This window comes from Microtus oregoni, unplaced genomic scaffold, assembly GCF_018167655.1.
Source record: "Microtus oregoni isolate MIOR12 unplaced genomic scaffold, Mior012 000014F_ref0000157, whole genome shotgun sequence".
In the NCBI taxonomy this organism is placed as follows: Eukaryota; Metazoa; Chordata; class Mammalia; order Rodentia; family Cricetidae; genus Microtus; species Microtus oregoni.
In genome coordinates this window covers 47229486-47241348 of record NW_024543073.1, presented here as the reverse complement: position 1 = coordinate 47241348, position 11863 = coordinate 47229486, and the positions used below count along the sequence as shown (strand labels likewise).

At 44.0% G+C, this 11863-nt stretch overlaps 1 protein-coding gene across 1 annotated transcript in view; it reads left to right on the top strand.

The window, feature by feature from the left end:
- The first annotated feature begins 2557 nt into the window (after window positions 1-2557).
- The window catches only part of Smarca5 (SWI/SNF related, matrix associated, actin dependent regulator of chromatin, subfamily a, member 5), a 36951-nt gene continuing 27645 nt past the window's right edge, over window positions 2558-11863 (top strand). The window contains exons 1-4 of the mRNA XM_041663479.1: window positions 2558-3151; window positions 5549-5623; window positions 6988-7154; window positions 9701-9801. Coding sequence (XP_041519413.1) covers window positions 2975-3151; window positions 5549-5623; window positions 6988-7154; window positions 9701-9801 — 520 coding nt within the window. The 5' untranslated portion in view covers window positions 2558-2974. The remainder of the gene's footprint in view (window positions 3152-5548; window positions 5624-6987; window positions 7155-9700; window positions 9802-11863) is intronic.

The window sequence follows — 11863 nt, the reverse complement described above, 5'->3', positions numbered from 1 at the left end:
GGGTGCTGCACTGCCACTCAAGACCATAGGGCTGTCTGGGCCCAAGCTGTGGCCAGGGTTCACGTCTTGGTTCGTAGCCCTACGGTGGTTACCATTGAAGGTTGTGTGGCTACCTGGGATCTGGGCTGCTACCTGGGGCCTTGTTGGAGTCCGGGGACTGTTATACCTACATTATGGGGACCCTCAAAAGACCACCACAGAGACTGAATCCTGTATGTAAAAGCAAAGAGCTTTTATTCAAGTTTGAACTTGAACTCTCTGTGTGTCCAATGCATTGGCGTGATCAGAGAGCCTCGAGCTCAGTTGGGGTGGTAGCAGATGTTGGGGTGAGGGATTTCAAGGATTCAGTACCCCTGATTGGCTGACATTTGTCTAGGAGTGCCCTGGTAAAAGGGGATGGGTGTGTGTTGGACTAAGGGACATCAGGTGATCCTATCTATAATGGGTAAAATGTTAGGATTTCCTTTAGTTAGGTACTTTCCCCTTGGATGGTCCATGCCTGGTTGGTGCCAGAGTAGTCTCAGTTTCTGGTCTTTCCTGGAACAAGGTAATCTGAAACTCAGGTCTCTCTGGAGTTTGTTGCGGCTGGGCTCATTCTGATAAGAGGCCTGCAATACCAACCTGGGCCATGGTGACAACTGGAACCAAGCTGCTGCTACTGGCCGTGTCTGGCTTTGTGGCTTAGATGCAGCTGGGGTCTGTGTTGATGTCCATTGCCTGTGTTACCACAATGGCTCATGTGAACCATGTGTTGAACCATGTGTTGAACTGTGTGTTAAAGTACAAGGACTGGAGGCCTGGTGGTGGTGGAGGCGCATGCCTTTAATCCCAGCATTGGGGAGGCAGAAGCAGGTGGATCTCTGTGAGTTCAAGGCTGGCTAGTCTGGTCTACAGAGTGAGTTCCAGGACAGGCTTCAAAGCTACAGAAAAACCCTGTCTCAAAAAAGGAAAAAAAAACAAACAAACAAAAAAAAAAAACAGTCAATGGCTGTGCTGAGCTGCTCCCAGCCCCTCACTGGCAGGGGGAGAGCTAACCCTGCCCCCTCCCCCACCCCTCAAAGGAGATGGTTGTGTCCCCCTACTTGAGAAAGCTGCCCCTCAAAGGACATGGGAGAGCTGGCTCCGCTCCCCACTGAGAGTGACAGCCCCAGCAGCCCAGACTGATCAACTCAGCTACCACCCAGGCACACATCCAGGGCTTTGAGTTGGCACTCCCCAACATCCACCCCATGGTCCTGGGGAACCATAGCCACAGGATCTCCATGATCCTGCAGCAACAGCAAGATATAGGAGAGGAGTATCCATGAGGGCCCAGTAATGATGGCGTACCAAAGCCAGAGGCCTTGAACCTGACCAACAACACACCACACAAGGAACATTCGCAAGTAAAGCTGTTGGACAAAAGTGTCTACTGCATGACACACAGCAGCTCCCAGTGCCACCAATACGGATGAAGAGGTGACGGAGAGGTGGGAGAGATGGAGGATGCCTCACCACTGGCAAATCAGTTTGGGCTAGGGTTCAAACCCAGGGCTCATGCATGCTCAAGCACTTCACCAACCGACCTACAACTCCAGCTTTCAGAAGTATTTCAACGCGAGTTTTCCAGAGCGTTTTGACTGGAGAATTACTAGAGCAGTACAAACATTTGAACTTGGTACATAGCTCTTCCAAGAGATTTGAAATTCGGCATAATTTAGTTAACTCTTGAAGAGACTTCCTTTTTTCAATGTCGGAGGCCATAAATCACGAACAGATTAAGATAACAAAGACCTTGTACGCTTGGGAGTAGACGGTGAGGTGATGCAGGAGCAGAAGCAAGGCCTTACTTAGAGCCCCCATGTGTCCTAAGGCCAGATACAGAAGCAACACCAATAATTTTTCGAGATGGGATTTCTCTGCCAGCATTGCCCAACTAAGAATTTTTCTTTTTTAAATTTTGAGATAGGGTCTCACTGTGTAGCTCGAAGGCTTTCCTGGAACTCACTCTGTAAACCAGGCTGGCCTCGAGCTCTCAGAGATAAGCCTCTGCCTCCCCTGACAAGCAGTTCTTCTTAAGGCGACAAGAATGCGCATTTTGTTTTGATTCACGCCGAAAAAACAAGCCATCATCAGTCTCCGTCGGCGGCCATTCGTGCTCTCGGGTGTTTGCGAGTCTACGTGCCTGCCACAAAAGCCGAACTCTGGAAGGGGCTGCACGGACCTGCAACCCGAGGTCATTGTTTTCCTGGACGTCCGACGTCACTTAGCGTCACGCCCCCGCCCCCCTCCCCCTGAGCAGAGGCCAGCCCCGGCCGGGAGCCACCGGGCGTGCGGGCGTGCGTGCCGGCGGGCGGGCCGAGAGCCGCCGAGCCGTTACGGAGCCGCCCGACCGCTCGCGTCACGCCGAGGAGCCGAGACGCAAACCTACGCCGCCGCGCTGCCTCGAGGCCCCACCCACCTTCCCTCCGCAGCTTGCCGGAGGCCTGGAGGAGGCGGGGACAAAGAGGAGCCGGCGCAGGCGCCGTCGCAGGCCGGCCTGTGAGGGGGAACTAGCGATCTCGCGAGGGTTGGGAGCGGTGGCGTAGGCGGCCGTCCCGGTGGTTGGAGAAGAGTCCGCTTCGGAGCGGAGAAGGCGCGGGAGGCCTACGAGGACCTTTCGCTTTCCTTTCCCCTTCCCTCAGCCCTCCGCCTCCTCAGTCAGCCCGCCCTCCCTGACCCCCGTGACCCCGCTGGCCCCGCCCACCCTGGTCGACGTGATTCCCGCCGTGAAGTAAACGCCGGAGAGCGGAGCCGAGCCGAGTGCGGCGGAAGAGGACTCCGGGGCGAGCGCCGCGGCGGGGTCGGCTCGGGTCGGTGGCGGAGCCGCCGCGCGTGAGAGCTTGCGGGCGGGTCTCGCTCCTCGGGGGGCCCGGACGCCAGAGCCGCGCAGGCCCAGGCCGCTTCCCTCCGCGCCGCGCCTGCCCGTGGCCGCGGCGGGTGACGCAGCCGGAACATGTCGGCGGCGGCCGAGCCTCCGCCGCCCCCGCCTCCCGAGAGCGCGCCTTCCAAAGCCGCGGCGTCCGCCGCCGCCGGGAGCGGCAGCGGCAACAAAGGCGGCCCCGAGGGCGGCGCGGCGCCGGCGGCCCCGTCGTGTGCGGCGGGCGCGGGCCCCGCGGACGCCGAGATGGAGGTGAGTGCGGCGGGCGCGTGGGGAGGGAGATGGATGCTCGGCTGGCGCCAGGTCTCTTTCACCTCGGCATTTTCCCTCCGTGTAGCCTGGCTCGGCGGGGCGCTCCTAGGAAACACAAGCGCCTGATTACCGTGGCCGAGGGGACCGGTGCTCCCCAGTGCTAGATGCCCCCCTAGACTGGCTCGGTTACCCCCGGATCTGGGTTTTAGTTTGCATGAAACTTTGGTGAAGGGCGAGGGAGCTGCCCCTCCGAGTGGGATTCCCGGGGCGAGCGCGACGTCTCCTAGCGTCGCACGCAGCTGGGGACTTGCGCCTCGAGTGCCCCATCCCGGTGCTGGCAGGGGCGGCATCTGCCTGTTGTGGGCAGAGACAATGGCGAGAGCTGGAGGGCCGAGGGCGCAGCTGCTTCTGTGCAACCAGGGGGAGGCCCCTCCCGGGCCCTGCTCCACCGGGAGGGGAGCGAGCGTGACAGCCGCAGCACCTGTCCTGGATCCCCATCTAATTAGGGGTTTGTGGACGGAGAAATGAATGAATGGGAACGTCGGGGGAGGGCGCTGGGCTGCTGGCCCAGTGCATTATCTCCTGCTAAGGTCCATTCAGACCTTCTGGGGTTCGAGTGGGCCAGATGATGATGACAATACGAAGTGGGGGGGGAGAGGGTGGAAAAATGGTGGCGCTGCGAGGCAGGTCTCTTGGATATGCTCCCAGGCTTTGAGTTGCCTGGGAACAAAGTTATTGCTTCCGATTTTTATTCTTGGCCTTGGACTTGTTTTGAGGTAATCGGTAGTTCCAGGCCCAAGGCTTCTGAGAGTTTCAGTCCTTAGATTGGAAATAACACTGTGAAGATGAACCCTAGGGCAGCATTTACACCGTAAGGAAATGACCGTGCAGTCTGATTCGCTTGGGTGAAATAACGTGTTGTTAGTCCTGGAAGTAACTTTAGTGGAGAGGGGAGGTGTTAGTGTAATGCCCCAATTTGAAGTGAATGAATCATTTTTAAATGGATTTTATTCTGGTCGTTGGTGGCATAAGCCTTTTATCCCACCACTTCCGAGGCACTTGGTCTACACCGTGGGTTCCAGAACAGCCAGGGTTACACAGAGAAACCCTGTCTCCACAAAAGCGAGCAAAATTTTGTATTTGATGCCCCTTAAGTTTTTTAAACGTTCTTTTGAATTTCTGGGACTGTTTAACTGGATTCTTGGATTTCTATTCAGAGTCTGGGCACCAATGACACTGAAGGAAATTGTATTTACATGTGCAGTTCTCCCAGGGAGATGCACTTAGTTCACCATAGCTTTGCAGATTCTGTTGTAACTTGGAGTCACATTTCACCTATAGGTGTTATTTCTATTTATGGGTCCTAAAGATGAGAATTTAAAACCCAGATGAAATTAATTTTTGAGTCGCTATAAGCGTGAGTGTGATAACACCTGTGGTATAAAATAAGTGGTATTTTTGTTTATCACATGCGAAAACTGAGTCTTCTAGAGATAGAACCTGGGGTAGAACTGTGATCTGGTTCCAGAAAGAGCCTTTTCTACACACACACACCTTGCCCTGTCATGTGTGTTTTTTTTTTAAGTTTGACAATTTTACATATTGTAAAATATCAATAATTTCTGTTTTTCTCAATTTCATTCTTCACTCATTTTCCTTTCTGTTCATGTTGTAGTTTTTATTGTCTTTTAAGACTATTACCTTCAGTCTGCTTTTCATTGTCTTAACTGAAGTTAGAATCAGAATTACATCTGTGTCAAGTACACTTGCCTGATGTATCTGATGACCTGAAATATGTTTTGTAGTTAGAAAAAGAAGACATTGAATTATAGAATTAATGTCTGCAGTTGGAAAGCGCATACTATTATAGACTGTACTTTTCCTCTAATGTATAACGTAGAGTAAGTTGGAGGTTTTGTCATTTGCTTGTGGCATTTGACTGTCATTATGACGGTTTTGAGTGTATTTATTACTAACTAGGAGTCAGACTAAGAATATTTAGTTAAGCTCCTTTTTTTTTGATAATGATGTTCTTGATAGGGGAAATCAGTGACTAATGCTGCCTTCCATGTGTGCATTTGTGTAATAGCACAGTAGATAGATGGAAGTTTATCATAAAAAGGGAACATTAATGTTTATAATTTTTTTCCCAAAGATACAGATTTGCCCTTATGGTTTGTATAGAAAGTAATTTTGCTTTAGGGTGTTGTTGATAATATTTTAATCATGGTAGCAGTTTATAATTGGGGAAAGTGATTTCCCTATAGTATTTTTTTTCATCCTTATCAAGTTTCATGTCAGGTTATGTGATAGCCATTAAATACCTGGGGAATTTGGAATAAGAATATATTATTTAGTTGACAGTTCTTAAACAACTGTATTTTTCCTTACTACCAGGAAGTGTTTGATGATTCATCACCTGGAAAGCAAAAAGAAATTCAAGAACCAGATCCTACATATGAAGAAAAAATGGTATGTTCTAGATATGTGAATAGCATTTGTGATGAACCTTTGTGAAAAAGATTTTAAATGTATTCACTAGTTTACATATACAGGTGTCTCTAATTGTGCTGTGAAACGTAACAAATTGTGGCTCTTTTTAGATGAACATAACTCTAAGGTGATAGTAGAGAGCACTTTTACCCACAATATTAGATTGTGATACTAATATATTAATATAGAGCTTCAGTCCTCTGACTAAAGTTTATTTCATTGCTGCTGATCTCACGTGTATGTATTATTCCCTGAAAATCTTTACCCTGAGAGACCTTTTTTTAATAAAATTAATGATCATAATTGATTTTCTCAAATTAAAGGTGTATGCTACCATACCTAACTTGTTTCTCTTCGTGTAAATAGATTATCATGTCTTTAAAACATCACTTAAGGACTTGAGAGTTCATTATTAGTAAACTTTGTTTTCAAATATATTCACTCTCTTGATGTGACAACAGGAAATATTCAAAGGGAGTGATAACAATCCTGAGACTGAGGAGATCCATCCAGAGGGGTCATTGTCAACAACTTTACAAACTGGTCTCCCTGCTGGCACATACTGTGATGTCATATCTGGAGATAAAATTTATGGCAATTGTACCGGAATTAAAGTCTATATTTCTGGTGATGGCACTGCGCAATTTTCTATTAGTAACAGGAGACCCATTTATTGCAATTCATGTTGAATCAAAATTATAACATTTAAAATAAATTCATACTGAAAGCATTAATGGCGCACGCTGGTAATCCCAGCACTTGGGAGGCAGAGGCAGGCGGATCTCTGTGAGTTTGAGGCCAGCCTGGTCTACAAAGGGAGTTCCAGGACAGGCTCCAAAACTAGAGAAACCCTGTCTCGAGAAACAAAAACAAAAAAAGAAAAAAGAAAAGTATTTGATAAGTGAATTTCAGACTTGGTACCCTTTTAAAATTTGGCATCAGTTTGAGTAAACAGTATGTTTTCTTTTGAATACATTCCCTTGTACAATGTTTTCTTGCTTGTTTTGTTTTTATGTTGTATTTAAAAATCTTGTTACTGTTATCTTATTAGAGGATAATGAACATAAAATGTTAGTTTTGGAAATACATGAACTCATTTAAGCATGTCTGTAGGCATGATGTATTTCCTGTCATGCCCCTTAACCCGCTCCCACTCTCCTCTTTAAGTCACTAACTGCACTTGATAGGTTCATATATTCAGCCTGTGTTTGTCGGTGACTTGTCTTTGGGAGTCACAGTCACCTTGTTGCGTATTTCAGTAGTTTGTTCGATTCTTCAGTTCTTCATGCAGGCATATGTACATTATTTCTAAAGTTTAATAAAGTGTGTCTTAACTTTTGCAGCAAACTGACCGAGCAAATAGATTTGAGTATTTACTAAAGCAGACAGAGCTGTTTGCACATTTCATTCAGCCTGCTGCTCAGAAGACTCCAACCTCACCCTTAAAGATGAAACCAGGGCGCCCACGGGTAAAAAAGGATGAAAAACAGAATTTGCTCTCAGTTGGCGAGTGAGTAGTAGTTTATATTTCATAGTTTAAACCAAATTTGCTTTTTAAATTATACTTTTTAAGGTTTTTTTTTTTTTTAATCTTCTGTGGCTTCACAGTTGTGGCCATTGGTGTCTCAGTATCTAAAAATATATACAATGACTTACTTTTAAATCATTAAATGCTTTCTTTGCTTTTATACCATTAAATGCTTTGTGAATTGTAACAGCCATGTTGTACATGGAATTAAGATGTTAAGCGTTCCTTAGAGGGGTTAAAAATGCAGAGGTTAAGTGTGTTAGTCACCGTTACATAGAAGTGCTTGGTCCACGCTTGAACGTGAAGCTATTGTATATTTTTGTCTTCCAAAAACCATAATTACATTGAGGGTATGTTTGTATTTTGTGTTGGTACTAAAGATTGAACATAAGGCTTCATGCTTGCTGGATGAGCATCCTACCACCAGCTTATAGAATCCACCCAATTTTTTCACTTTTTAAAATTTTGAGACAGGGTTTTTCACTGAGTTGTCAGAGTTGGACTGAAGGTCTTTCTGTGTCGGCTCTCTAAGTAGCTAGCATTGCAAGTGCATATCCCCAGCCTTGTTAGTAAGTGCTTTTGAGCTGATGTGTACACTATTTGTTTAAAATGTTTGCTGCATACTTAGGGGGCTGCTTATTTGTTATATGCCATCCTTCAGTGTTTTTTGGTCATTCATTGTATGTACTGAATATACAGATTTTTCAAGACTTTTGTGCTAGTATCTACTATATAATACCTGATGTGATAAATGAAGTGTGTAAATTAATTATCATATGTAAGATTATTTTAAAGAGGGGGCTGGAGAGGTGGCTCAGCGGTTAAGAGAACTGACTGTTCTTCCCGAGGACCCGAGTTCAATTCCCAGCACCCACATGGCAGCTCACAACTGTCTGAAGATCCAGTTCCAGGGGATCTGACACCTTCACACCAATGCACATAAAATAAAAAGTTAAATAAACCATAAAAAATTTTTTAAAAATAGATTATTTTAAAGAGATTATATGTTTGTCAATGTGAAAATTGCTAAGTGATTAGTTAAAACAGAAAAGTATTATGTTCATCTGGAGGGAATAAGCATCATATTAGTTTTATTTGGAGTATTGTGTTGTTCCGGTATATCTTATTATTACCAATTATGTATATCCAAAGTGCTGTTTTTATATTAAAACATAAAATTCTTTTCAAGCCAGGTGGCAGTGGTACAAGGCTTTAATCCCAGCACTAGGGAGGCAAATCTCTGAGTTCTAGGAAAGCCAGGGCTACACAGAAACTCTCTCTCTAAAACCAAAAAAAGAAAGAAAACTTTTTAAGAGACAACTTTGTACTTAAGATATATTTAAATTGTTCCAGATGTATGATCTTGTTAGCTATTTAAGTGTATCAATGTCCTGGGATTACTGCAATAAGCATTATTGTGTTGTGGGATAATCGATGTATGGTATGAGAAGAAATGCTTCTGCTCTTTCTGTTATTCTGTAAAATAGAGATGGTTCGCAGGAATACGCAGTAGGTTACTGAGTTTTGTGTGTTTACTAAATTGTGTCATTGGAAAATAAGATTGAGATCACTCTTTCTCTCTAGTCTTGTAAGCATAAATCCCCAGGTCTTGGCTACACTAGGCAGGCACTCTATCACAAACAGATATATGTTTTAGTCTCCTTTCTCTTTTTGGAGATGGGTTTGGGTGTGTATTACTTGAGACGTCTCAGTATATAGTCCAGGCTGGCCTTAAATTGAATCTTTCTCTCCCTGGAATGTAGGAATTATAGCTGTGGCCAGCTAACATTGGGCATTTGCTTATCTCTGCCTCCTCAGTGCCTGGATTTCAAGCTCCAGCTGCATTTTGCTTTTATTTTGATGGGGAGATGGGTTTGAATTCATATCTTGTAAGGCAAGCTCTTTGCTGACTAGTCTTCAAAGAAATCTTTGGTCCTTATTTCTTAGCTTTTAGTTATACTTACGATTTTAAAAGTGTCATTTCTAGAATTTTCCTCTTGGCAAAAAGACATGAAAAGGCAAGTTACAAAATTTTTGGCTGTGTGTGTATATATATTCTTGAAATTATTATCCTGTTTATTAAATTCTTCTGTGTAAGTATTTAAAATTTTTTGTTTGATTCCTTCCTCTCTTTCCCCTTAAGACAAAGTTTCTCTGTGGCCCCAACTGTCCTGGAACTCACTATATAGACCAGGCTGGTCCCAGATTTAGAGATTAGCCTGCCTCTTAATGTATATTTTATTCATAGTTTAGCTAGCCACGTGACTATTTAAGGTTTAAATTTACTAGTAAAATTTCTGCTGTTCACTTTTTGGGCTCACTCTGCTTTTCAACTTTATTTTCTTAAATTGTTTTGAGGTACACGGTCTCTAACCTAGGACTTCTACTCATGCTAGACAAGTGCTCTATCACTGTGCTACATCTGTGGCTTAACTTAGATGCCTGTTAAGATTGTTGGGATATCATCATTTGTCTACTGTATTGAAATAAAACTCATTATTAGTTGATTTTTGTTTTCATTTTGACAGCTACCGACACCGTAGAACAGAGCAAGAGGAGGATGAAGAACTATTAACAGAAAGCTCTAAAGCAACTAATGTCTGTACTCGTTTTGAAGATTCTCCATCATGTATGTTAAATTCATTGAATCATTTGATCCTCCCACCCCACCCCCTACCGAGATAGTGTTTCTCTTTAACAGCTCTGACTGTCCTGGAACAGTCAAATAACAACAACAACAACAGGCTGTCCTCCAACTCACAGAGATAGACCTGCCTCTGCTTCCCAAGTGCTGGGATTAAAGGTGTGCACCACTACTGCCCGGCTGAATCATTTTATTTTATTTTTTCAAAGGGGTTGATGTTTGAATTTGCTTTACCGATAATTTCTAAATTCTTAGTAATAGCCATAGGGTGTGAATAATTTAGGGTTGTTTGATCTGAGGTGTTACCATGTCGACTGGGCTTAGAGCTATAGAGCTATAGAGTGCTTCGAGTGCTCATAGCGTTTGCAAAGCCTTTGATCCCTGGAGCTGAGAGAGGACAGTGTGTGCTATATTTCAGAAGTATATGAAAATGCTGTTTATTTACATGTTCTAAGGTACATATAAAATGGAATGATTTTGCCTCAAATTTTTCCCAAATAAGAAAACTACTTTGTGTGTGTGTGTGGGGGGGGGGGGGGGATCAAGAAAAAAATTTATTTGCTGATGTTTTCACATAAATTAATCATTTTTGAAATGTTTTTCCATAAGAAAACAGTTAGCCAGGTTAGTTTTACTTGTACACACCTTGATTTCTGATAGGATTAGAGGCTTATGCAATCATCACTGCAGCCTAGCTTTCCTGTGGCTCCTGTTCAGATGAGTATTCAGTGTGACCAATAGCAGAATTTTGGTTGGACTCTTGCTTAGTTAGAATGTTAAGGAGTTTACTCGCTCTTTGCTTTTCCCCTCTGTCTTATGAAGCATCCAGTTTCTTTTTCTTTTCTTTTTTTTTTTTCTCTTTTGAGACAGGGTTTCTCTGTGTAGCACTGGCTATCCTGGAACTCACTGTGTAGACCAGGCTGGCCTTGAACTCACAGAGATCTGCCTTCCCAGTGCTGGGATTAAAGGCGCATGCCACCACCACCTGACTTCTACTTTTCAAAACAAGGTAGAGGCTAGAGACCGTGTCTGACAAGGTGGAAAAGAAATTACAGATTACTTCTTTTTCACGTTCATTCATTGTAACTAGTTTATCCGGTCCTGGTTGATTAGCTTTTCTTTCTTTCTTTCTTTCTTTCTTTCTTTCTTTCTTTTTTTGTTGTTGTTTGGTTGGTTGGTTGGTTTTTCGAGATAGGGTTTCTCTGTGGTTTTGGAGCCTGTCCTGGAACTAGCTCTTGTAGACCAGGCTGGTCTCGAACTCACAGAGATCCACCTGCCTCTGCCTCCCGAGTGCTGGGATTAAAGGCGTGTGCCACCACCGCCTGGCTTTCTTTTTTTTTTTTTTTAAAGATTTATTTATTATGTATACAACATTCTGCCATACAACATGGCACCTCTGTGGTGCCAGAAGAGGGCACCAGATCACAGTATATCCGGCTGTGAGCCACCGTGTGGTTGTTGGGAATTGAAATCAGGACTCTGGAAGAACAGCCAGTGCTCTTAACCTGAGCCTTTGCTCCAGTCCCAGCTGTTCATACTTAAGTAGTGATTTATGCAGTGAAGTAAAACAAGTAATATATACTAAAAGACATAAGATCTCTCAGAAAAAGAACCTAAGAAATTAGAAAGGGTGGACTTGGAGAAAGAATTCTCTGTTTTTATTCTACCATGAGAACCTCTATCTGATCTTTAAGAAGGACAAAAACATTTGGTTATAAACATTGTGCTAGCATTAAAAAGAGAGGTACAGAGGCCAGAGGTGATCGAAGGCCAGTGTGTTTTAACATTGGTTGAGTGATTTTGATGAGGACTCTGATGCCAACAGTCATAATTTATTATCAGTTATTTGTATCCAACTACTCCTGCTTCAGTTCCGATTTAATAGGCTACTTTTAATGATGGTAACCTTTCAGAATCCCCATAGTACACATGTCTTGAAAAAAATAGACACTTAAAGGTCCCAGGTAAATCTCTAGAATCAGATAAAGGGGCCTGACCTGTTTTGTATTTTTTGTGTTTAAATTGAACTTGTTTTGTTGTTGTTCTT